This window comes from Eubalaena glacialis, chromosome 2 (assembly GCF_028564815.1).
Source record: "Eubalaena glacialis isolate mEubGla1 chromosome 2, mEubGla1.1.hap2.+ XY, whole genome shotgun sequence".
Taxonomy (NCBI): Eukaryota; Metazoa; Chordata; class Mammalia; order Artiodactyla; family Balaenidae; genus Eubalaena; species Eubalaena glacialis.
The window spans coordinates 166,416,985-166,442,550 of NC_083717.1; the positions used below are offsets into that span (position 1 = coordinate 166,416,985).

The following is a 25,566-nucleotide window of genomic DNA, read 5'->3' on the forward strand; positions in this document are numbered from 1 at the left end:
TTTATAATAAGTAGAACTGAAAGAACTCAAGACTACAGTTATTTCTAAGTCTTTTTAGTAAAGAATTTACTGTATTCTTTACTTCTAGTAATAATCTTTGAATCAGAATGTTAAAGCGTTTCAAGCATGTGTATAAACATGAATTGATTTTTAAACTTTTATAGTGTTTCATCAGTTAGTCTTTCGCCTTTCAAATGAAATCTTACATGAGAACTTCGCATATAAAATAGAAAAAAGTGGAGCTGCTCTGTTGAAGAGAATAGAGAGGCTCAGAGATTTGCCCGCCTTGCCTTTCTCTCAGCCCCAGTGGCAGAATACAGGTCATAAACCATTGCACTAGCTCTTAAATTAGGAAGAAACAATAAAGCTAAAAAATAAATTGAAGAGTTAACTCTTTGGTTGAAGCAGGGGGAATGACCATAGACAAAAGAAATAAATGTAATAATCTCTATGAAATGGATGATTTTTTAGGAAAAAACTAGTTACCAAAACTGACCACTGAAGTGGTAGAAAATCTAAGTAGAGCAAAGAAAAAATACAGAAGGTTGTTGAGGAGGTTCTCATCCCACCTCCACCAGTAACAACAATACCAGGCCCAAATGGTTTCATAGGGAAATTCTATTAAACCTTTAAGGAGCGGATAAATCTAATGCTATTTTAACTGTTCCAGGACATAGAAAAAGAAGAAAAGCTTCCAGATTCTTTTTAAGAAGGCAGGGTAACACTGGTACCAAAACCCTATGAATTATCAAGAAAAAGGAAACTGTGGATCAGTCCTATTTATTGATGCCAAAAGAATAACTAAATATTCACTAACAGGATTCAGCAACAACCCTTCGAGGCTATAATACATATGACCAAATGGAGTTTGTTTGCAGAATGGGAGACTGGTTTATTATGAGGAAATATCAATACAAGTCACCATGTTACTAAGTCATCATCTCGTACATGCTAACAAGAATTTGACAAAATTCAACACTTGTCCTTGGTCAAATTCCATAATAAAACAGATGATTAGTTCTCTAACATGATAAAATATATGAATCTTATTCTAAAGATTGGTATCATCCTCTTAGGAAAACTTCAGAAGCACACCTGTTACTGTTAGGACAAGATGAGGATTTCCTTTATCACTATTGTTGTCAATCATTGCTCTGGAGGGACTAGTGAACGCCATTAAATAAGACAAAGAAATAAGAGCTACACAATTTGGAAGAGAAGGTTAAATTATCAGTAATTAGAGATAAAATGATTGTTTACTTGGTTTCAGAATTAACCAAAAAAACAATTAGAATCACTAAGTAAATTTGTTAAGGCAACTGCATACAAAATTAATTAACATAAATCAATAGCCATCATGTAAACAACTAGTTAGAAAACATAATGAAAAGAAAAAAATCCCATCTATGAGAGCAGCAAGAAAGAGAAAATATCTGGGATTAAACAGTAATTGTTTAAGCTCTATTATTAAGAAATTTTAGGGAGTTCCCTGGTGGTTTAACGGTTAGGATTTGGTGCCTTCACTGCTGTCGCCCAGATTCAATCCCTGGTCAGGGAGGGAACTGAGATCCTGCAAGCCATGCGGCGTGGCCAAACTTTTAAAAATAAATAAATAAATAAAATAAAGAAATTTTAAAATGCCTCTTCAGGGCTTAAAAAGAAGACTTAAAGAAATGGAAAATTATACCAGGTTACATAGAAAGAATATCATCATAAAGATATCAGTTCTCTCTAAGTTTATTTTAAATTTTAATATAAGCCCAATAAAAATACAAATAAGATTTATTTTTAATCTGGACAAGATAATTTTAAAATTTATTTGAAAAAATAAATAAGTGAAGGTACCCCAAAGAATCGTAAAAAAGAAGAAAACTGAGGGATACTACTCCTACCTGATACAAAATTATAAAACTAGGGACTTCCCTGGTGGCGCAGTGGTTAAGAATCCTCCTGCCAATGCAGGGGACATGGGTTCGAGCCCTGGTCTGGGAAGATCCCACATGCCGTGGAGCAGCTAAGCCCGTGCGCCTAGAGCCCGTGCTCTGCAACAAGAGAAGCCACTGCAATAAGAATCCCGCGCACTGCAACGAAGAGTAGCCCCCGCTCGCCGCAACTAGAGAAAGCCCATGCGCAGCAACGAAGAGCCAACACAACCAAAAATAAATATATAAATAAATAATTTTTTAAAAAAACCAAAATTATAAAACTATAATAATTAAAATAGTGACACCTGCACTATAAACAGATAATCAGTAGAAAAGATTAGAAGGACTAAAAAAAAATGCTCAAATATATAAAGGAATTTAATTTATGATACAGGTAGTATAGAATCAGTAGGCTGTAAATGCATTATTTAGTAATTGGTGTTGAGATAATTGGGTAGTCATCCAGAGAAAAATTTGAATTTCTTCTTTATATCTATACCAGGATAAATTCCAATGGATTAAAAATTTAAATATGAAAGTAAAACCATAAAAGGACTAGAGAAAACCATGGGGGATGGGGAATTTAAGTATATATATATATATATATTTAATTATATAACTTAAAAGGTCCTTCCTTAAATCTAATGTTTTATATATAAATATATACACATATATATATATACACACACACACACACATTCACACAAAACCCAAAAAACAAGCCAACCAGCCACACCATGAAAAAAATCAGAAGATGAATGACCAACTGCTAAGTGTGTTTTCAACTCATTTTATAGACAAAGGCTAATTTACTTTATATATAAACCTCTACATGGCAATAAGATCAACAACAATCTAACAGAAAAAAAATGGGCGAAGGGTATGAAAAAATAGGCAACAGAAAGAGAAAGACAAGTTACTTTTAAATATATGAAAATATGCACACCCTCCTTATAAAATTAATGCTAATTAAAGCTGTACATTAGGTTAACAAGGATCAAATAGTTTAATAAATGTTCTAATTTGGCAAGTTTGCAGGAAAATAAACATGCACACATTGGTGTAAAACTTTGATTAAGAGCAGTTGAGGAAAAAAGTGCATTAATTTAAAGAAAAATATGGTAAAAGTGTGAAGCTGGGATATGAATATCTAATGAATATCTATGTTAGGACCATAGTTCTAAAAAATGTTTTGGTGAAACTTATTGTATGCAAATCTTTTTGGAAATCTGTTTAATTTTTTTCAGGGAAGTGTTTAAAACCTATAATGTTGCCATGGACTACATTACAGTTGCACTCCTGATCTGGAATTTTGGTGTGGTGGGAATGATTGCCATTCACTGGAAAGGTCCACTGAGACTCCAGCAGGCATATCTCATTATGATCAGTGCCCTCATGGCCCTGGTATTTATCAAGTACCTCCCAGAATGGACTGCGTGGCTCATCTTGGCTGTGATTTCAGTATATGGTAAAACCCAAGACTGACATTTTGTTCATCACAGAAATACCTCCTGGTGTGTTTTCCTTCCTCTTCTAGTTATCTTGACTTAGGGAAAATGACAACAGTAATGTCCCATAGCTTTTCAGTAAATAATCAGTTAACTCTACTATCTTTTTCATATAAAGATTTCAAATTTTTTGCGGTTAAGTTCTTTAAAAATGTTTTATTAATCCCCCCAGTTTAACTCAGTGATGAGTTAGTGGAAGGATCCATAGACTGCTGGTCCTAAGACTTAGATTCAAATCCCATCGCTACCACTGATAGCCTTTGTGACTTTATGAAGGTGATTCGGACCCTTCGAGCTTCAGTTTCCTCATTTGGAAAATGGGAATAATGCTTCTCAGAATATTTGTTGGAAAGCACTAGCAGAGTGCTTGACACACATATAGTGCTCAACTAATTTTTAATATAAAAATTAAGTTAACTACTTTTTATAAGGCAACTTGGGTAGAATTACTTTTTTAAAGATAAAACTTATTTGGCCAGTGTGAGCTTCAAATTTATTAGCAACCCATGTGACATGGGTCCTGAAAAGTCAGAATATACCTTAGCCGTGAATAACCAAGATATGAACTCTGTAACTCTCACTTTGCATAAAAGCCAAAAAGAGATCCATTTTCAGAGGTCAATTTGTGGTCTCTGTATGATAACTGCAGTGTTCTTTCATCCCTATTCAAATGCTTATTAAAATGTCAGGTGACCTGTAGTAGAAAACCTCATCATTCCCCCTTGATTGATGAATAAAACGTCTGTGGAAATAGAATTGGATTGGCTCCGTTCTCATATTTGAGCAGTCAGTCACAGAACTGTAGAAGTCATATACTCTTTGTGACGGACTTTTCATAGTGACCTTAGGTTGTATAGTATTTGATGGCTTGCAAAGTACTCATCGTTTCATTGCACAGCTGCGATCAAGAATGCCAGTTCTGAGCTCCGTCCAGTCAGCAGCTGGTTAATACTTTGCAGTCAGAGATTTTACCAATATGTTCTTCTGTTCCATGCCTTTTTCGACAGCCACAGTTTGCCTTCTCCTTCAAAGGGACACATTATATCTTTACCTAGCGACTCGGGTACTTTAGCAGCCCTACTACTGTTGCACAAAATCTTTGCAGGCTGGATCTTAACCACATCCACCTTTGTCCAAGAGCACAGATATAACATTACACTGATGATACCATCCTCTGAATAAATTCACTGGACCTACTTGGTGAGGACATACAGATATTCACAATAGAGCTCAAAAGGGAGGTGGCATTTCCCTGTACATAGTACAAGGCTCTGCCACCCCAGTTAAATTCCTGAAAGTTACTTGGTAAGCTGAGGGCTTCTGCATCTCTGGCACTGTCAAGAAATAGCAGCTGACCCTCTCTGCACCCACGATGTTAAAACAAGCCCACTATGTTTCAGGCCCTTTGCGGATCTGGAGGCAATATACTCTTCATTTACAAATTTTACTTAAGCCTATTTATACTGTTACAAATTGGCCCACCTTGAATGGGGACCTCCTACAACATAAGGTTCTAGAATCTGTCCAAGCTGTAATACAGTAGTTACTTCCGTTAGTGTCCCTTCTCCCGCCCCAGAGAATCATTCACTGTAGAGGCTTTAGCAACCTCTTCTCATACCTTCTGAAATCTCTGGATCACACACTATGATCATAAGTTGCCCACGGATCTCTGGTGTGAGAAACTACCCTTTTCAGTCGCATGCTGTACACATTTAGAATGGCCGTTTCTGACTACATACCGAGCTCTCCTGGAAACAGGTTTTCACAGGCCCTGAACCTGTGGAGCTCCGCATCCATCCGCTCCTTATCTTCATATCATGGAGACAGCATTCTACAAGCTCAGCACAGCCACCAGGGCCTCCTGGCTAAGACAGAAATGTTAGCCATATGATAGAGCTGAGTCTGGGCCCCTGGAATATCTCACCCACAGGAGAGGGTGGCCTCTTCTTTCCTCAGTCCCTTGCCAGTTGACAAGGTGCTAGAGGAGGTCACCCCTCTCTTGGACCCCTGGCTACCACGGGAGCCCTTTGGGATCAAATGAGTGAAAGAACAGCAGTGGGAGTTTGTACACTTTATGGACAGCATCAAAACTACATGTAAAGGAGCTCGCTGGAGAGCTCTGCTTTTCATTGCTTAATCCAGGCATCCTTGATCAAAGAATGGGATCCAAGGGTCAGCAAAATTAGCTGAACTTTGGGCAGTTGTCTTAATCTGGCCAACAGTTGGCTCCATCTGTGCATTTTTACGACCCTTGGGACATTGCAAGTGGTCTAGCCACCTGGTTCTGCCAGTGGTAGCAACAGCAATTACTTATCCAAGGTTTCCCTCTTTAGGGGAAATAACTGAGAATCTTTTGCCTCACAGATACCAAAAATAGAAATCAAAGTTATACATGTCTCAGTACGTATTAAACCCACAATACAGGCCTCCTCACTTTATCCACTTTGGAGTTCCAGATATTGTTATAGTGACTATTTCACTTCTAAATATACAATGCTGGGCTCTTGAACAAGGTGTGCAGTGGAACTTTCACCACCATACAAGTCTCACGCTACAGGCCTCACAAGGCACCATTATGACATACTAGAGCAAGTTAAAACTTGATTAAATGAAACATCAGGGTTGAATCATAATAAAGAGTCTGATTCCAATTTTGCTATTAAAAAAAGCCAGTTCTGGAGACAGACTGCCTGGGTTCAAATCCAGACTCTTCTACTCCTATCATTTATTGGGTATGTGGCCACAGACACGTTACTCAACCCCCAAGTCTTAGTTATTATGAAGATTAAATTAATATGTACAGTACACACGTATAACGGTATCTATCAGTAAATATTAGCTGTTTCTTTAAAATATATAATCCTGTGAAGTAAGCAAGGCAGTTATTCTTGTTTTACTGCTAAGAACCTGAAGTTTGTAGAGGTAAAGTATTTGCCCAAGTTTAACATCATTTGATCTAGAATATGAGTCCTAAGTCCCATATTCTTTCTACTACATTACACTGTTTCTCCCATCAACCCTCTGTTTCTTCCATACATATACAAATTATCTCCACAGACCTTTGAGTTCCTTTAAAATAAAAGACTTTTGTGTCCAATATTTAGAGTAATGATTCTTAACTCCATTTCCATAAGATCTCAAGATGTCACAAAGATTGTTCTAAGAATTTCAAAACAAAATATTTTAATTCACTTTAATTGCTCCAAAAAATAAGGGTTTATCATTTAACAATTCTATAAGGAGTAGTGTGTCGTAAAACCAAGATAGTTACAGGACATCGCAGGTTGAAACAGGTTAGAAATCTCATTATTTCAGAGCATGGCAAATTCCCCTTTTCTCTTCCCAAACAAATCAAAATGGAAGCAGTGAGAGTAGAGATTTCTGTGTGTGTGTGTGTGTGTGCATGTGCGTGTGTGTGTGTGTTTTATTGTTGTAGTAGTAGTAGTAGTAGTAGTGTACAAGAAGACATGACCACTTGCAGGTGTGAGGTTTTTTACTTTAATGCATCTGAATGATAGTAATGTCAACACAAGCTATCAAATCTTCCTTTACAAATTTACCTATATCTGTTTCACATTATTAAATGTTTGAAATTATTTTCTGTATTTCTATACTCTGAATTTTCACGACATAGCAAATGTAAGAAAAACTGCAGTTATTAGAGAGAGATGGCGGTAGAATCAAGAATAATTTATGCATATTACTTCCTCCTCCGAGTTGCTGTTTTCATAAAATAAGACACTTTTCAGCACCACATGTATTCTGAGACCTAAATATTTGTGAAGTGCTTTTGACAGGAGAACTAAAGAAATGCTAAACTCATGCAGAGGTTTATTAGTTATTTTGTTTTGTTTAAATTTACTGCCCTCTTATTTCAAGTATCCCTAAATAGTACATATACTGTTTTCAAAAAGGGGAGAAGATGAATCTCTTCTACTCTGTTCTTCATATTTTGAAAAGTTCAGTCAAATCCCCTCTATTAAATCCCTCCTAAAGTAAACCTTCAGTTTGTGGCTCATACGTTTGTTTTGTTTGGAAATGGCTTGTCCTTGTTTCTGCTTTGGAAATTGACAACTGCTCTAGAATAATTCTGTCTTGTCATTATTTCTGCCTCTTTTCTTCAAACTGGGAAGACTTATTCCTAGAACCCAACAATGATACACTGTAAACTAACCAAATAGCAGTCAAACCAAAATGAAGTTTGCACAGGTCTCTGTGTGGTTTTGTGTATTTTGTTTAGATTGTCTCCATCCACCTCCCCCATCAGCTTACCTGCTGTTTATTTCATATTCATTCAACATCTTTCTGTGTAAAAAAATTAAACCTTTTCAACTGGTTAATTCCTCCCTCACACACCCATTTACAAGTTTAGCCAATACATTTTTCAGATGTCTTTTCTATTTTTCTTTTTCTAGATTTAGTGGCTGTTTTGTGTCCAAAAGGCCCACTTCGTATGCTGGTTGAAACAGCTCAGGAGAGAAATGAAACTCTCTTTCCGGCTCTTATTTACTCTTGTAAGTATTTCAGAATGATGTTAAGTTAGTGAACAGCTTAGAATTTACAGAGATTCAAACACATGTAATTATGGTCATTATCATGGTACTTTTTCTCACCTTAAATGCATAGCATTGATGGAACTACTGCAGATCTGTTTCCTTGCAAATTATTATCTTCTGCCTGACATTGGTTCAAGAGAGTTTTCAGTGTGTGTGGAGATAGGAGAAATATTTAGAGACTGAGGAGCCAGTATTCTCATTTAAAATCTTATTAATCAAGAACTACTGAGTACTCGTTATATACATATATTGTAGGTGGATCTTGCACTAGCATGTTGAAAGAATTGTACTTTTCCTTCAGAATGTGTTTGCCCTTTTTTTGGTTTTAGAGTCATACTCTTCCTAATCATTCAGTAAATATTTATTCATCATTGACCCGATCTGCTCCCACAGAGCACTGTGGAGGATATAAAGATGATTAAGAGGGACTTCCCTGGCGGTCCAGTGGTTAAGACTCCATGCTTCCAGTGCAGGGGGACTGATCGGGGAACTAAGATCCCACCTGCCGTGGCATGGCCAAAAACTAAATTAAAAAAAAAAAAAGATGATTAAGATACTTTGCTTTCCCTCAGAGTGCATTTACTTACATTTTTTTTTTTTTTTTTTGGCCGTGCTGCACGGCACGTGAGATCTTATTTCCCCGACCAGGAATCGAACCCGAGCCCTCAGCAGTGAAAACTCAGAGTCGTAACCACTGGACCGCCAGGGAATTCCCTTGCTTACAATTTAGAAGTGAGATAAGACAAGTATATAAACAACATTCGAGGCAGACTGTTATCAGTTTATTCAGAAGGAACGCAAAGTGCAGAAAGAGCTCAAAACAGGGAAAATCTAAATGGGGAATCAGGGAAAGGCTTCATGGAAGAGACAGCATTTGGATTGAACCTTCGAAGTGTGGGTAGGATTTCAGCAAGCACAGATGGAAGAGTCAATTCCAAAAGTGGGCTTGGGGACTTCCCTGGTGGCGCAGTGGTTAAGAATCCGCCTGCCAGTGCAGGGGACACGGGTTCGATCCCTGGTCCGGGGAGATCCCACACGCCACGGAGCAACTAAGCCCATGTGCCACAACTACTGAGCCTGCGCACCACAACTACTGAAGCCCGCGCAGCAACGAAGACCCAATGCAGCCAAATAAATTAAAAAAAAAAAAAAAGTGGGCTTGTCACAAAGAATGGCTTGGAGGCATAAGTGTGGGGCATCTTTTTCAAATTTCAAGTGTTCCAGTTGACTAGAACATGGAATACAAAATAGGGAGAGTACTAGGAGATGGGTTTGGAAAGGCACTTAGGGCAAGATCAAGGATAGCTTTGAGGGACTGGTTTAGATCTCTGTATTCTATTCATGATCACTTGGGAATCATAGAAGGTTCTTAACAAAAGAGTAATGTGATCAGAGCTGTGCCTTTGTAAGCTTGCAGCATTGTGCAAGATGAATGGGAGGGAGTGAGAACAGGAAGCATAACTAAGCAGATATTGCCATGATCTAGATGGAAAGTAATGAGACCCTGAATTATGGGATAGGTAATGGCAGTCAAGGGAAAGGCCTTGATGAGAGCTTTTGGAGGTAGTTTCAGTCATTCTTAGTGATGAGTGAGAGAAGTTTAAAGCTTAAAAGAAGGATGATAAAGAAGAGAGGTTTTTCCTATTTGAGAAATCTGTGTAGTGTTGCCTGTAGCCCATATCTAATTTTCTTGGCAGGACCTGTGAGCCATCCAGGTAGAAATTTCCAGCAGGAGTTTAGAAATGAAGTACCAGTGCAAAGGAAAAGGTTGATAATAGAGATGCAGAATTGAAGAACATCAGCATGCAGGTGACAGTTGCAGCTGTGGGAGTGGATGAGTGATTCAAATCAAAGGAGAAGAGAAGAGGACACCAGAAGTAGATCTTTGTCAACTACTATGTTTAGAGAGTGAGAAATGAAGAGAGAATAGTAAAGGGAACATAAGAAAATATCAGAAAATTGGGAAAGCCAACATTTTTCACTTAGCAGTAGCATGACTGTTTTTTCATATCAGTACATGAAATGTCTGAATAGTTTTCTCTTATATAGATATTAAATAAAGGGTATCTTTATTGATCATTTCCCATTACAAACAGTACTTGCAGAGAACATTTATGAATTTGTGAATATTGTTGTACAGATACATTCATAGAAATGGAATTGCTAAGTCAAAGGACGTGTGCCTTTAAATTTTTATAGATACTGCCAGATTGCCTCCTCAAAAGGCTATACCAATTTATATTCCCTTCAGTAGTATGAAGGTCCTAATTTCCTAAAACCTTCATTATCACTTGTTTGTATATGTGTATGGGAAACTAATAGACAAAAAACATCTTGTTTCAGTTTTCATCTTGGCTTATTGACTAATAACTATTAGTTAATAGTAATCAACTAATAACTATTAGTTAATAGTAATTAATAACTGTTAGTTAATAGTAATTAATAACTATTAATGATTATTTGGACTTTTTAATGTATTTTTTAGCTGCATATTTAAATTTCTTGTTTTATGACTGGCTTGGTATTGTATTTTTCCATATTTTTATAATTAATTTTTAATTATACAAGTAATACATTAATACTTTATCATTGAAAAAATTTTTGAATTACAGATAAAGTTAAATTTCATTATAACTGTCATCCCCAATCTTAATACTTTACCAAGCAGTTACTTACCAGTATTATCAGTGTGATATATATCCTTGTGGACTTTTGGCCTATTTTTCTGTCGAGTTATTGAAAAAGCAGAGTTTCAAGAAGGAGAGAACGTCAGATGCTATAAAGAAGTGAAGGATGATGAGGACTAAGTAAACCATATAGAATTTGGTGCTTTAGACATCTTTAGTGACATTTAAGAGAGCAATTTCAGTATAATGATAGGACCAGAAGCAGTATTCCAAAGGGCAGAAAGTGTGCATCTGTGTGTGTGTGTCTGTGTGTGTCTGTCTGGGTTTTGCTGACACTGGCAGTGGAGGTGATACAGTGAACAGAGACTGGGTGATGAAGAAGGAGAGGTAAGTATCACCTACTAGTTCACAGGCAGAACAGTGGTGACTGGAGAAGAGAACACGTTTGAGGAAAGATGGTTCCAGGAGAGAGAAGGTTGAGGGAAAGGAGCCAGTGGAGAAAGGCTTTGAAGAGACCAGCAAGAAGAAGTAATTACTGGAGCAAAGTAATAAACGAAGCAGGTAGAAATAGCTCTAAGAGTTCAGTAAGAGGAATTAGATGAGAATAGTGAAAGACCCAGAAGGAAGGAAAAGACAGAAAAGCAGAAGACAGTGGAACGTAGAGAGAGGTCAAGTTGGGAGCACGTGTTAGTTCACCTCAGTCTTTCTTGTGAACTTGCTGTTAGGTCCTTTGTGGGAAGTGGAGAAGGTGGGGATTGTGCTTGTAGCTGGAGAAGTCTGGTAAAGCTTTAGAGCACCCAGTGTCTGAAATGCAAGGATCTTTCTCTTACTTTTTTCCCATATAAATTTATTATCATGTGTTTATGGTGTTTTTGGCCAAAGAGAACAGACGAGGTTTTGAGCATCAACATATTCCTCTTAATGAGCATTTGCGTGTGAGCTTCTTCTGTGTTATTCCTGGAAATGAAAATCTACTATTCATATATTTTATATTTGTGCATACAGAATGTTACACCAAATGTTAATAGTGAATGCTAGGAATTAAGAGTAATGAATATACTTGTAAAAGTATAGAAGGATGTTCACTGAAGCAGTGCTTATATTAAGAAGTAAATGGAAATAACCTAAGTGTCCATCAAAAAGGGACACTTTCAAATAATTACGGTACATTCATACAATGGATAGTTGTGCAGCCATTTAAAAGAATGAAATAGCTCTATATATTTCTGATTGTTTTTTGTAAATGTCAAAGATTATATATTAAATACAAAAAGCAAGATTTAAAACAATACATTCAATATCCTGTGGAAGGAGTAGGGGAAAGGAGCTGTATATGTATGGATGTGTGTGTATATATATAAAATCCCAGTGACACATTTCAAAACTGATAGTCTCGAGGTCCATCCATGTCTCTACAAAGAGACTGTCATACAGAGTGAAGTAAGTCAGAAAGAGAAAAACAAATATCGTATATTAACACATATATGTGGAATCTAGAAAAATGGTATAGGTGATCTTATTTGCAAAGCAGAAATAGAGACACAGACGTAGAGAACAAACTATGGATACCAAGGGGGAAGCGGTGGGGGTGGGATGAATTGGGAGATTGGGATTGACGTATATACACTATTGATACTATGTATAAAATAGATAACTAATGAGAACCTACTGTATAGCATAGGGAACTCTACTCGGTGCTCTGTGGTGACCTAAATGAGAAGGAAATCCAAAACAGAGGGATATATGTATACGTATAGCTGATTCACTTTACTGTACAGTAGAAACTAACACAATATTGTAAAGCAACTATATGCCAATAGAAAAAAACAAAAAACTGATAATATACTACTAGTGTTTACCTCTGGGAAGTGCGATTTAGAGACTGAGACAACTTTTACATTTTTCCTTATATCTTTCTCTACTTGTAGATTTTTAATGTTGTACTCTATATTTTTTTTAATTTTTAAAAAAAATTTTAATAAATTTATTTATTTATTTATTTATTTATGGCTGCGTTGGGTCTTTGTTGCTGCACATGGGCTTTCTCTAGTTGCAGCGAGCGGGGGCTACTCTTCGTTGCGGTGCGCGGGCTTCTCATTGTGGTGGTTTCTCTTGTTGCAGAGCACGGGCTCTAGGCGCGTGGACTTCAGTAGTTGTGGTACGCAGGCTCAGTAGTTGCGGCACACGGGCTCAGTAGTTGTGGCGCACGGGCTTAGTTGCTCCTAGGGCATGTGGGATCTTCCCAGACCAGGGCTCGAACCTGTGTCCCATGCATTGGCAGGTGGATTCTTAACCACTGTGCCACCAGGGAAGTCCCTGTTGTACTCTATATTTTTTAATTGTGGATGTCAAAGTGAAGGAATTGTGAGTTTTAAATTTTTTCTTAGTTTTAGGATTTACATTGTTCTACCATTGTATCTATTGTTAGTACCACGATAATGCTGTGTAACAAACCACCTCAAAACGTAATGCCTTAGGGGACTTCCCTGGTGGCACAGTGGTTAAGAATCCGCCTGCCAATGCAGGGGACACAGGTTCAAGCCCTGGTCCAGGAAGATCCCACATGCCATGCAACAACTAAGCCCATGCGCCACAACTGCTGTAGCCCGCGTGCCTGGAGCCCGTGCTCCGCAACAAAGAATAGCCCCCGCTCGCCGCAACTAGAGAAAGCCCACACACAGCAAAGAAGACCCAACGCAGCCAAAAATAAATAAATAAATTTATTTTAAAAACCCCAAAAACTTAATGCCTTAAAAATAATAATCAGTCACCATCACTCCTGCACCTGTGGGTCAGTTGACTCAGCTGATCAGACTTGGCTGTGGTACCTCTGCTCCACGTGTTCCCTGTCCTCCTTGGGCCAGTGGGTTAGCTGAAGATGTTCTTGTATCTGGAGAAACAAGAGGGCAGCAGGCCTGTTAAGGCCTAGGCTCAGTATTAGCACACTGTCATCTCTGTCCATGTGCCATTGGTTGAAGCAAGTCACATAGCTGAGCCCCTGGTCAGGAAGAGGAAAACCGCATTCCAATCTCAGCGAGGCCATGGCAAGAGTGTGGGTGCAGGAGGGGTGAAGAAGAAGGGATCTTTCAGTCTGCCACAACGTTAAGCATGTATGTTAATTTTATACTCAGAAAAAGGATTTACTGTTTTTAAAAAATCATTCGTATATAATATTTTTAAAAACTCAAGTCTGTATAACAATCAATATTGAGATATTTTTGCAGTAATTCCACATATATGGGAAAATATAAGCATAAACCTTTACCTCCTGTGTAGATGAAATAGGTTCAAGAAAGTATCTGTTCTCATGAAATACTGACTCTTTAGTGAGCATTTCATAAATCATTGAGTTTGACAGGTTTTTTTTCAAGTAGAATATATAAAAAACAGCAATATTAATCAGTTCTTTCCCCCTGAAATGGATATAAACATGAATATGAAAAGTTTTAAGTCAGTCCTCTCAGTTATTTGTTCTTTAAAAATACAATCCTTTGATGCATTTGTATACTCTTCCCCAGTTAAGAGTATTCAGTTTGCAAAAGGGTCTTACCCTCAGGAAACGTGAGCATTTTTGTTTGTTTACCCTATCCCTTGTTTGGACAGGAAGAATGTACACCTACTCTTTGGTAGCTTTTCAGAAAACAAAGGTAACATTTCCTTGAGGTTGACCATTATGTAAAGTTTTTCTCTGATTTCATATCAGTTTGGGAAGTTTTTAGATTGTTAATTTTTAATTCGCATATTTTTCTATTGATCTAAGATGTTTAGTGTTAAGTTGAAAGATTGGAAAGTGGGTTTTTTAGATATTATTTTAGTAATATTAATTCATTCAGCAAATATATATTCTGCTCACGATAATTTACATCAGGGGTTAGCAAACTACTGCCCATAGCCAAATCTGGCCCGTGGCCTGTTTTTGTATAGGCCTGAAAGCTAAGAATGGTTTTTACATGTTTAAAGAGTTAATGAAAAAGAAAAGAACAAAGAAGAATATGTGACAGAGGCCAGATGTTGACCCACAAGCCCCAAATATTTACTATCCGGCACTTTACAGAAAAAGTTTGCTGACCCCTGATTTCCATGGTTAATATTAAGTGTTAAAAGAGTTTGTAGCTTTATTTTTCTATACTTGCATAAAGGAAGAAAATCAAATAAATACCTGCTGCCTTCATTGCCAAGAAGACTACAGAAATTCGTAAACCCCGTTGGTTGCCCTATTTCCTCTTCATTGGGTTTGGATTTAGTTACAGTGAATCGCCAACCTGGCTAATATTTACTTTGATCAGTTAGTCGGGTTATCATATAATGAAACTTGTCTGACCTCTGAATTACAAAGCTATGGTGAATGAGTAAGTGCAGCTATTACAGGATTTTTATCCTCTTTGATTATGTATTTCTTTCACAAGCTATTCAAGAAGCCTTAGAGTATTAGGAAAATGGATATAATTGTAAAATCAGTGACAAAATGCCAGAGAAACACAGAAAATGCCAAGTATCTTGTTTAAAATTGCTTACCATTACTAGATTGGACTCAGGTTGCTGCTGGCTTGGTTTTTGCTGTCACCCTGTATGGCACATGTTTGTATGTATTTTTGTATTATTGTTGGTGTATCTTCAGGATAAATTCCAAAAGTGTTATTGCTGGGTCAGAGGGTAAATGTACATGTAGTTTTGTTAGATGTTACCAAATTCCCCACCATGTTTCATCCTACCTGCAGTATGTAAGAGAAGCACCATTTTAAAGTATTCACATTGCCTCTTAATTAAAATGTGACAAGATGTGTGTGTATATCTAGAGCTATATAGATATATTGATATATATGTATTTTTGTGGCGGGGACATAGAAAAGGCAATTGACTATCCATTTATGTTTATTGCTTTTAACTTTTTTTTTTCTTATTCCCTGTATATAACACAGTTTAGCATTATTGAAAATCCCAGAAGTGAGACATAGCATGAAGGGAGCATATGCCTTGCATCTTTCGAATTATAGTAATTCATTTGATGCTTTGTGAGCCCCAGTTTGTCCTCTAATTCAGTTCCAATAAGTAATTTTCACCAGTGAATTCACACTATTTTAGGATATTCAACTAGCCGAGCTGTTGTTTCAGTGCAATCTTGCTGGCCTGAACAATTTTCCTTCTGGTTACTTTTCAGGGATTATAAATAACAATGAACAGTTGTATTATAGCAGCTGCAGTTTGAAAGCTACAGTAAATGTCCAGTTTCAGAATTTTTTCTTTTATCTGCCAAAATCAAAGAGAACCTTTTGTGGTTTTTATTTTTTTTAATAAGTTAATTTATTTATTTTTGGCTGCATTGGGTCTTCGCTGCTGCGCGCGAGCTTTCTCTAGTTGTGGTGAGCGGGGGCTGCTCTTCGTTGCGGTGCGCGGACTTCTCATTGTGGTGGCTTTTCGTTGCGGAGCAAAGGCTCTAGGCGCGCAGGCTCAGTACTTGTGGCGCACAGGCTTAGTACTTGTGGCGCACAGGCTTAGTTGCTCCGCGGCATGTGGGTTCGCGGACCAGGGCTAGAACCCGTGTTCCCTGCATTGGCAGGCAGATTCTAACTACTGCACCACCAGGGAAGTCCCTGTAGTTTTCTCTTTTTTTTTTTTTTTTTAAATATTTATTTATTTATGGCTGCGTTGGGTCTTCGTTGCTGTGCGCGGGCTTTCTCTGGTTGTGGCGAGCGGGGGCTACTCTTCGTTGCAGTGCACAGGCTTCTCATTGCGGTGGCTTCTCTTGTTGCAGAGCACGGGCTCTAGGCGCGCGGGCTTCAGTAGTTGTGGCACACGGGTTCAGTAGCTGTGGCTCGTGGGCTGTAGAGCGCAGGCTTCAGCAGCTGTGGTGCGCGGGCTTAGTTGCTCCACAGCATGTGGGATCTTCCTGGACCAGGGCTCGAACCCGTGTCTCCTGCATTGGCAGGTGGATTCTTAAGCACTGCACCACCAGGGAAGCCCCGTCCCAGTAGTTTTTAATATGCATTTGCTTCTGATCGTTAGGGATTCTTATGGTGACATTAAGAAGATTGGTGATTTGTGTGGAGAAATAACAGCCTGCTCTGTATTCGTGAGCTTTCCTTCTGTGTTTCCAGTCCTTACCTAGACTTTTGTCTTTCTCAACAGCAACAATGGTATGGTTGGTGGATATGGCAGAAGGAGACCCAGAAGCCCAAAGGAAGGTATCCAAAAACTCCAATTATAATGCACAAAGTAGGTGGCTTTTATTTGGTAATTTCCTGGTTTTCACGGTCATTGTCATCTTATGAGTTATGAAGCAATGATTTTTTAACCACTTTCTTTTGAGAATCTCCTGGAAGCTGTGGTAATACCTAGCAAACACAGATAAATATTTGAGTTCACATGCTCCAAACCCAACAATCAGCCAAGGCACCCTAGGTTAAGAATTTCTACCATTAAGCACTATTAATTCCAGTATGGAAAGGTTCAAGTTGAGGCTATGATTTTAAAAAGGTAGAATAAACACTCTCTTCAAACATGTAAAAATGAGAACCTCTTGTCTGAAAAGGCCAGAGTAACTGAAATATAATTTGATTTGAGTTGTGATAATATTTATGTTGAGAAGATAAAATATTCCAGGTGAACATGACTTTCTGGAGGAGGGTAAGAGTGATGACCTAGGGTGGGAGATTGAAAGGCCCACTTGTGGGTACTACAGAAGATGTTAAGGCAAACACAAGTTAGGAGGAGTTATAATTAGAAAAGTTGAGGAATAACAGCACGATATCAATAGTCAAAAAGAAAGGAAACCTTTTTTTTTTTTTTTTAAGAAAAACAAGGACTAACCTTATGAGGAAGCTGACAAACAGAGGCGGAATAAAGGTTGGTCAGAGAAGAAAAAAGGGCCTTAACTGAGTTGCTGTTTGTCAGGAAAGGGAGAGTTTAGGTTTTCTAGAGCCAAGAAAACTGCTGATTTAGCATTTGGGTAACTGCAAGGAGGACGCTTTCAACTTAGAATTTGCGTATTTGGGACCGAAAGATATTAGGCCCATTCGGCAGTGAGCGAGGCAGCAAAGCAGGGTGGCATTAGACCAGCAGTAGACCTAGTAGAGAAGTGGGAAATAGAGGAAACAGTTGCTCCAGGTCTGGTTGTTGTGTTAACCTTGTTAAGCTAAAGAAAATTGAAAGATTAGTTGTCTGTGAGTATATATGTATATATATGTGAGTATGAGTGTCTTTTGGGTACATCAAGATTTTATTCTTTTGACAAATGTTGATTGAGCACCTAACTGTGTGGCTAGTATTTGTTAGGCACTGCAGATATAGCTCTGAACGAGAGGTCCCATTCCTGTGGAGTTCATAGCCTATTTGGGGAGACACGCATGTTGAACAAATAATTCATTCAGTTTGTGAGAAGCACTACAAAGGAGAAGTGTAAGTTGCTATGAAAGTTTATAGTGGAAGAACTTCATTTATTCTGGAAAGTCAGGAGGGCTTCCCTGAGGAAGTGATAACAGGAGATGGCCAGCCAAAGAGAGGAAGAAGAGCTTTCCAGAAGAGGAAGCACCATGGGCAAGGGCCTTGACGTGAGGAGGAGCTGGATGAACTGCAGAGCTCCTCAGTGGGAGTGTGGTTGGTGTTTCGGGTGGGCGTTCTTAACTGTGCTGACTCCCCTCACATTGTTTAGCATTCCTGGCCCCTCACCCACTAAATGCCAAGGGTAGCTTCGAGGTTTGCAATAACCAAAAACTCCCCATCCTAGTTATTTCCAAATACCCTATGGAAGGGAGGTGCTACCCCCGGTTGAAAACCTCTGTGTTACAGGAACTAGAAGTTAGTTTGGAACAAGAGGGTGTAGGATTCCAAGAGGGATGTCTGTAAAGGAAAAAAGTAATAGAACTCAGAGGTTGCCCGAGTGAGCACCTAAGATAAAAACATCAAGATACAACATTATGAGCGTGCTATTTATAATTAATTATGGAGGTAAATACCAAAATAAACAGCTGAAAGCGTTGAAGGTAGGGTGAGGATCAGGAGTGAGGAGGGATAGGGCAGAGCAGGGACTGATGTTTTTATTTCTAAATCATATACTTTTATGATTTTATAAACTAGCTCAGGGAAGATTCAGGTTTTGTGGAGACCTGGTTAAGAAAACAATGCAAATCAAAAATACAAAATTGCTAGAGCCCCTTTCAGAAAAAAGTCCATGCAAGCGAGAGGCCTGAAGTATGCAAGCTTCATTTATTCATGGTAGATGAATAAATATGAACATGTATTAATTTTATAAAAATAAATGAGAAAAAAGAGTATTATCAACTTCACTTATGTATTTTAATTACTTTTGATGTATGGAAAGATCTTGAGACAATCATGTTATACTCACAATTTTCAGTCAGACCGAGTCATTATAACAAAATGACTAGCCCATAAAAAAATTCACTCCCTCCTTTCTCTTCCTCCCAGCCCCCAATAGTGGTCTACTTTTATAACTTAGTCACTAAAGCCAGTGGTGAGTGCCATCAATTAGTGAGTGCCAGCAGCTCCAGCTGCAAAAATCAGAGAAATGTTCTCTCACCTGACCAGAAGTCCTGAGGTGTAGGCATTTGCACGGCTGGCTAACTTTATGACTCGATGATTATCAGGGGCCCCAGTTCCTTCCTGTCTTCCTGCTCTGCTCTCCTGAGATATGAGCTTGGTCCTCAGCCCTCTGCTCCTCATGGTCACAAGATGACAACTGCAGTGCCAGGCATCATATCCAGATAACACAACATCCAGGGGAAGAAAGGGGCTGTTTGTGTCTCCTTAAGTCTCTCTCAAAGAGTGAGAAAATTTTTCCCCAAATTTCCAGCAGACTTTGTCTCACCACACATTGGCTGGTACCAACCCCACAGCTTTAGAGCTTTCATTGGGAAGAGGAATTGTAGGATGACCACACTTAGCTTGGACTGAACTGGATTTACCACCGGAGTCATGGGTGGGAGGTGGAAACCCAAATAAATCAGTACTCTGCCATCAGGAAAAAAGGGGAGAACTAGCTGTTGGGGAAGCAACCAACAGGCCTGAAATAACCCGTGATTTGTGGTTTAAGAGCCAGCTAACCCACCTAGTTACAATGACAGGTAATTACTGTTTCCATGTAATTTTCTTAAAGGTATTAGGAGATTTTTCTAAATATTACAACTGTGATGTTCACTTTTTCTTGAAGGCACAGAAAGTGCGTCACAAGACCCTGTGACAGAGAGTGATGATGGTGGCTTCAGCGAAGAGTGGGAAGCCCAGAGGAACAGTCGCCTGGGGCCTCATCACTCTACGGCTGAGTCGCGATCTGCTGTACAGGATCTTTCCAGCAGCATCCTGGCCAGTGATGACCCAGAGGAAAGTATGTGCCTTTCTCTACATTGGAAATTCATGGATTCCTTTAGGTGCTGCAGTATCAAACTCTCCCAAAATAAAATGAATCAAAGTGTTACAGTCTAATTCTAAACAGCAGTGCAGCTTTTAGTAGGAAATAACAATAGTTGGTGCTTTTCTCATAGTTAAATTTGTTAATGGACCAAATTCTGCACCTCAGATTTTTGAAATTATCCCTTTACAGCCTGATCTTTGGCACTGATTTTATAAGGTAAAAAAAAAAATTTTAATATTATTCTGATAAGACTTCATGTCTACAAAATTTTCATTAATATATTTCACTCTTGCTGCACAGAGACCTATGGATTTAAATGCTTCACCCTTTTACATTGTTACTGCCCTTTGTCGGCAAGCACTGTATTTTATTAATTTTAAAGAAAATCAAAGGGATTTAGGTTCTCTGCAGAAATGTAAGAGTTTGTTCAGTGTCTAAGGTGTGCTGTCACTGGGATTCAGGTCAGCACTTGGGGCTTCTTAGGATATTAGCCAGCAGAGCCCCCTGGTTAGGGCTCAATCATCTCTTTACTTAGTCTTAGTTAGAGAGGTGATTTACTGAATAAGAAGAGATTAGCACATTTCCCAACTAAGTTACCCTCAGTTTTTTCGTTTTCACAAAAGTGAAACGCTTGATTAAAATATTATAGCGAAAATATTAAGTAGTTTCAAAGAAACGGACACCTAGATTCCTTAGCTTCTCTAATCACTATTAATTGTGACCTTGACATTATCCTTCAGCTTGAGCAGAACACTTCTTACAACTCACCATTAGTCTTTTACCTGGGTCAGAACCTGGGCAGATCCATGACTTTGGTGCTGGGCGAGTTTTCCAGATTTTAGAGCCAGCTGCAGCCTGCAGCTTTCACACTCTGGGAAACCAGACACAGTTGCCTCCTCTTATGGCCAGCCTTGAGCTTGCGTTTGCTGATATTTTCTCTGCCTTCAAAGTTATCACTGTAATTAGGTTGCCTCTTCTGTTCCTTTCCTCTTTTCTCAAAGATGCATAGAGCCAAAAGAAAGCAGAAATATAGCTGTTAAGCATAGCTGCAGTGTGATTCTTTCACGACTGCCTTTCCTACTTGAAGATTCTCTCTCCTGATCATCTCTTTGTGTCCTTCTCTTCATCTCTAACTTTTTTATTTTTTATTTTTTTTAAGAAAAACCCAAGTATTGCCCCTTCCAACTTCAGATTAATATTTTCTTTATCTGGGACCAATATAAACTAATAATTGATATTCTTTCCTTATCTTAGCATCCAGAACACACATAACCATATCTGATTGCATTAATGTGTTAAACCAGACTTGTTACTTACAGAAAAGTCTCAGTTTACAATAGAATTTGATATGTAAAGGCACATGTGTCTTCCAGAACAACCTTTTAAAAATCAAAAATTAATCAGAAAGCTGAACACTGAGAGTTTTTAATTAGAAATGTAAAACATGTTTATTCAATGTACAGTTGGTCTTCTAGTGAATTTCAAAATACACTTCTTCCAAACATCATGCCAATAGCAGGCCTCAGTGTACTACTGATAGATTTAAAATTTATCAGAGTAGTGAAATTAACCTGTTGTTTCCAGGAGTAGAAATTTAACTCATAGAGCTTCTTTTTCTATAACCTCAAGGGAAGAGTGGGAGATGGATTTTCTTATTTTCTTCAAGTGGAGGAAGAGGTTTTAGTAGTTAAAACACAAAATAATAAATTTCAGGAAGTTTTTTATATGTTTCTGTTTATTAAAAAGATAGTAGGAAATATTCATTATTTTATTATGTTATAGTTACATTTAAGCTAGGCATATATTCTGCTAGATGTCCTGTAGCGAAATCTTACAATTAAAGTAAATATTCACCATCATTTATTATTTTTACCATGTCTTGTGTTTGGTAGACCTGCAAATGCCCCTTTTAATACTAAAGGAACTCCATCATTACTTAAAATGATTTTTCAGAGTTGGCCAAAACAAAACAAAACAGTAGGAGACCTAGACAGCAGTAAAACAACTAGCATCCAATCTCAGCATTAGCACTTGGCAGTGGAATACTGATAATACTTTGTCTAACTTAAGCAGTTTCCATTGCTGTGATTTTAGTTGTTTGGCCATGGCATATCTTTACTGAATAAATCAAAGAAGCTGTTTAAAGAAAACATATTCCCGAGCAACATGATTTTTCTTAGGTTTTATATACTGATTCATCCAGTCTCTTCTGGTTATGGAATATAACTTGTTGCTTCTGTAAGTGCCTAAAGAAAAAAAATTGATGGTTACTTCTTTGTTTCCTGACTCTTTTAATTTTGATAATAAAATATATCTATATTTCTCTCTCCATTAAAATGAATTCTGTAAAGTATAACTATAGCATTTGCTATAATGTTATTATTTAAACAAACATAAGCCTTTAAATGAAAAACATGTGAGGCTATAATTTTAAGCTTGATTTGGTACATTATTTTTATTTTTTGATACCTCTGTTGAGACATAATTCACATACTATACAATTCACCCATTTAAAGTGGTGACATTAGTATATTCACAGAATTGTTCAACCATCACCACAATTGCTTTTAGAACATTTTCAATACCCCATAAAGAAACCCCATACTCCTTAACATCACCTCTACAATCCCTCTCATTCCCCCCCATTTAAAGTGGACAATGCAATGGTTTGTTTTTTTTTTTAATAAATTTATTTATTTATTTATTTATTTATTTATTTTTGGCTGTGTTGGGTCTTCGTTGCTGTGCGCGGGCTTTCTCTAGTTGCAGCGAGCAGGGGTGCACAGGCTTCTCATTGCGGTGGCTTCTCTTGTTGCGGAGCATGGGCTCTAGGCACACGGGCTTCAGTAGCTGTGGCACGTGGGCTCAGTAGTTGTGGTGCATGGGCTTAGTTGCTCTGTGGCATGTGCCATCTTCCTGGACCAGGGATCGAACCCGTGACCCCTGCATTGGCAGGCGGATTCTTAACCACTGCGCCACCAGGGAAGTCCCTCTCAGTAAGATCTTATTAATCAGAACTCTGCCCCTTTCTCCTGCAGACTCTGCTTCTCAAGGCCCTCAACACCTATCTTCCAGAAGTAGTTTCTGTAACTCAGGCAACAGAACTTTAAGATCAGGATCACACTTAAGTTGGGAATAGTTACATAACAACCAGAAAGGCAAAAGCCAGTAGTAAAGCTTAATGGGTTACTGTTGAGCCCCAAGTCAAAGCATATTTTTATTTATTTATTTATTTATTTATTTATATATTTTTTAAAACAGTACATGTTTATTGTGGAACTTTTTTTTTTTAATAAATGTATCTATTTATTTTTGGCTGTGTTGGGTCTTCGTTGATGCACGTGGGCTTCCTATAGTTGTGGTGAGCCAGGGTTACTCTTCGTTGCAGTGTGCGGGCTTCTCATTGCGGTGGCTTCTCTTGTTGCAGAGCACAGGCTCTAGGCTTGCAGGCTTCAGTAGTTGTGACATGCAGGCTCAGTAGTTGTGGCTCGCAGGCTCTAGAGCGCAGGCTCAGTAGTTGTGGCGCACGGGCTTGGTTGCTCCGCGGCATGTGGGATCTTCCCAGATCAGGGGTCGAACTCGTGTCCCCTGCATTGGCAGGCGGATTCTTAACCACTGAGCCAGGAGGGAAGTCCAAAGCATATTTTTAAATACATAGTTTTGTTTATCATTTTGAAAAGAACTTGAAAAGTTAAAAATAATGTTTGACAACAGAAAACCTAGGGCCTTTGCATTTCTGTGTATGTTTTAGGATCAGCTTGTCAATTTCTACAAGCTGATCCTAAAATTTTTTGGAAGTGTAAAGAACTTAGAATACCCAAAACAATTTTGAAAGAGAAGAAAAAAGTTGGTGGACTTAAACTATCTGATTTCAAAACTTACTCTAAAGCCATAGTAATCAAGGACAGACATATAAATCAAAGGAATAGAACTGAGAGTCCAGAAGTAAACCCTTATATTTATGATCAATGATTTTTTACAAAGGTGCTAAAATAATTCAATGGCAAAAGGATATAATCTTTTCAACAAATGGTGCTGGGACAATTGGATATCCACATGCAAAAGAATGAATGGAAACCCCTGTCTCACCCTATCCATCATGCACACAATCTAGAATTAACCCCAAATTGGTCATAAACTGAAATGTAAGTGGTAAAACTCTAAAACTTCTAGAAGAAAACGTAGGAGAAAAACTTCATGACGTTGGGTTGGGCAAAGAGTTCCTTAATATAACACTGATACGTAGAAGAAAAAATTGATAGATTGGACTTTGTCAAAATTGAAAACTTTCACACTTCAAAAGATACCATTAAGAGAAGAAGTATATAGGGAAGTCCCTGGCAGTTCAGTGGTTAGAACAATGCGCTTTCACTGCTGAGGGCACCGGTTTGATCCCTGGTTGGGGAACTAAGATCCCATAAGCCACACAGAGAGGCCAAAAGAAAAAAAAAGAGAGAGAGAGAGAAGAGGTATTTATATACCCGTGTTCATAGCACTGTTCACAGTAGCCATGAGATGGAAGCAACCTAAGTGTCCACTGGCTGATGAATGGATAGACAAAATGTGGTGTATACATACAATGGGATATTATTCAGCTTTAAAAAGGAAGGAAAATCCAATACATCCTGCAGCATGGATGAGCCAGGACATTATGCTAAGTGAAATAAGCCAGTCACAGTAAGACAAATACTGTATGATTCCACTTAAATGAAATACCTGGAGTAGTCAAACTCAGAGATGGAGAGTGGAATGGTGGTTTCCAGGGGCTGGAGGGAGAGAGGAAGGAGGAGTTACTGTTTAATGGGTACAGAGGTTCAGTTTTGCAAGATGAAAAGAGTTCCGTGGATGGATGGTGGTGATGGTAGCACAACAGTATGAACATACTTAATGCCATTGAACTGTGTATTTTACCACAATAAAAAAAAAAAAAAAAAAAAAAGATACCATTAAGAAAAGGAAAAGGAGCCACAGACTGAGAGAAAATATTTGCAAATCATTGCAAATCCTGTTAAAGGATTTATAATTAGGGTATACAGAGAATGCTTACAACTCAGTAATAGGAAGATAACCTAAGTAAAAAATAGGGTAACACTTTGGGTAGATATTTCCCCAAAGGAGAGATATAATGGCTAATAAGCACATGAAAAGATACTCAACATCATGAATCAGAATGGCTATTATCAAAAAGACAGCAATGTGAAGTGCTGGTGAGGACTGAAGAAACTGGAACCATTGTGCACTGCTGGTGGGAATGTACTGGTACAGCCAGTATGGAAAACAGTTTGGCAGTTTCTCAAAAGGCTAATCATAAACTTTCCATATAACCCAACAGTTCCACTCCTAGGAATCTACCCAATGGAACTGAAAGCAGTCTGCCCACACAAAGATGTGTGCACTGATGTTCGTAGCAGCATTATTCATAATAGCCCAAAACTGAAAACAATCTAAATGTCCATCAACTGGTAAATGGATAAACAAAATATAGTATATCCATACAATGAAAAACTATTCACCAGTGAAAAGCAACAAACTACAGACACATGCAATATCATGGATAAACCTCAAAAATATTATGTTAATACA

The 25,566-nt window shown here is 38.1% G+C and overlaps 1 protein-coding gene across 3 annotated transcripts in view; it reads left to right on the forward strand.

Moving 5' to 3' along the window:
* The window catches only part of PSEN1 (presenilin 1), a 73,367-nt gene that overhangs the window by 43,160 nt on the left and 4,641 nt on the right, over positions 1 to 25,566 (forward strand). For all 3 annotated transcript variants that reach the window (XM_061180997.1, XM_061180995.1, XM_061180998.1), the window contains 4 exons: positions 3,173 to 3,393; positions 7,849 to 7,947; positions 16,743 to 16,829; positions 19,783 to 19,956. In XM_061180997.1, the coding sequence (XP_061036980.1) occupies positions 3,173 to 3,393; positions 7,849 to 7,947; positions 16,743 to 16,829; positions 19,783 to 19,956 (581 nt within the window). The remainder of the gene's footprint in view (positions 1 to 3,172; positions 3,394 to 7,848; positions 7,948 to 16,742; positions 16,830 to 19,782; positions 19,957 to 25,566) is intronic.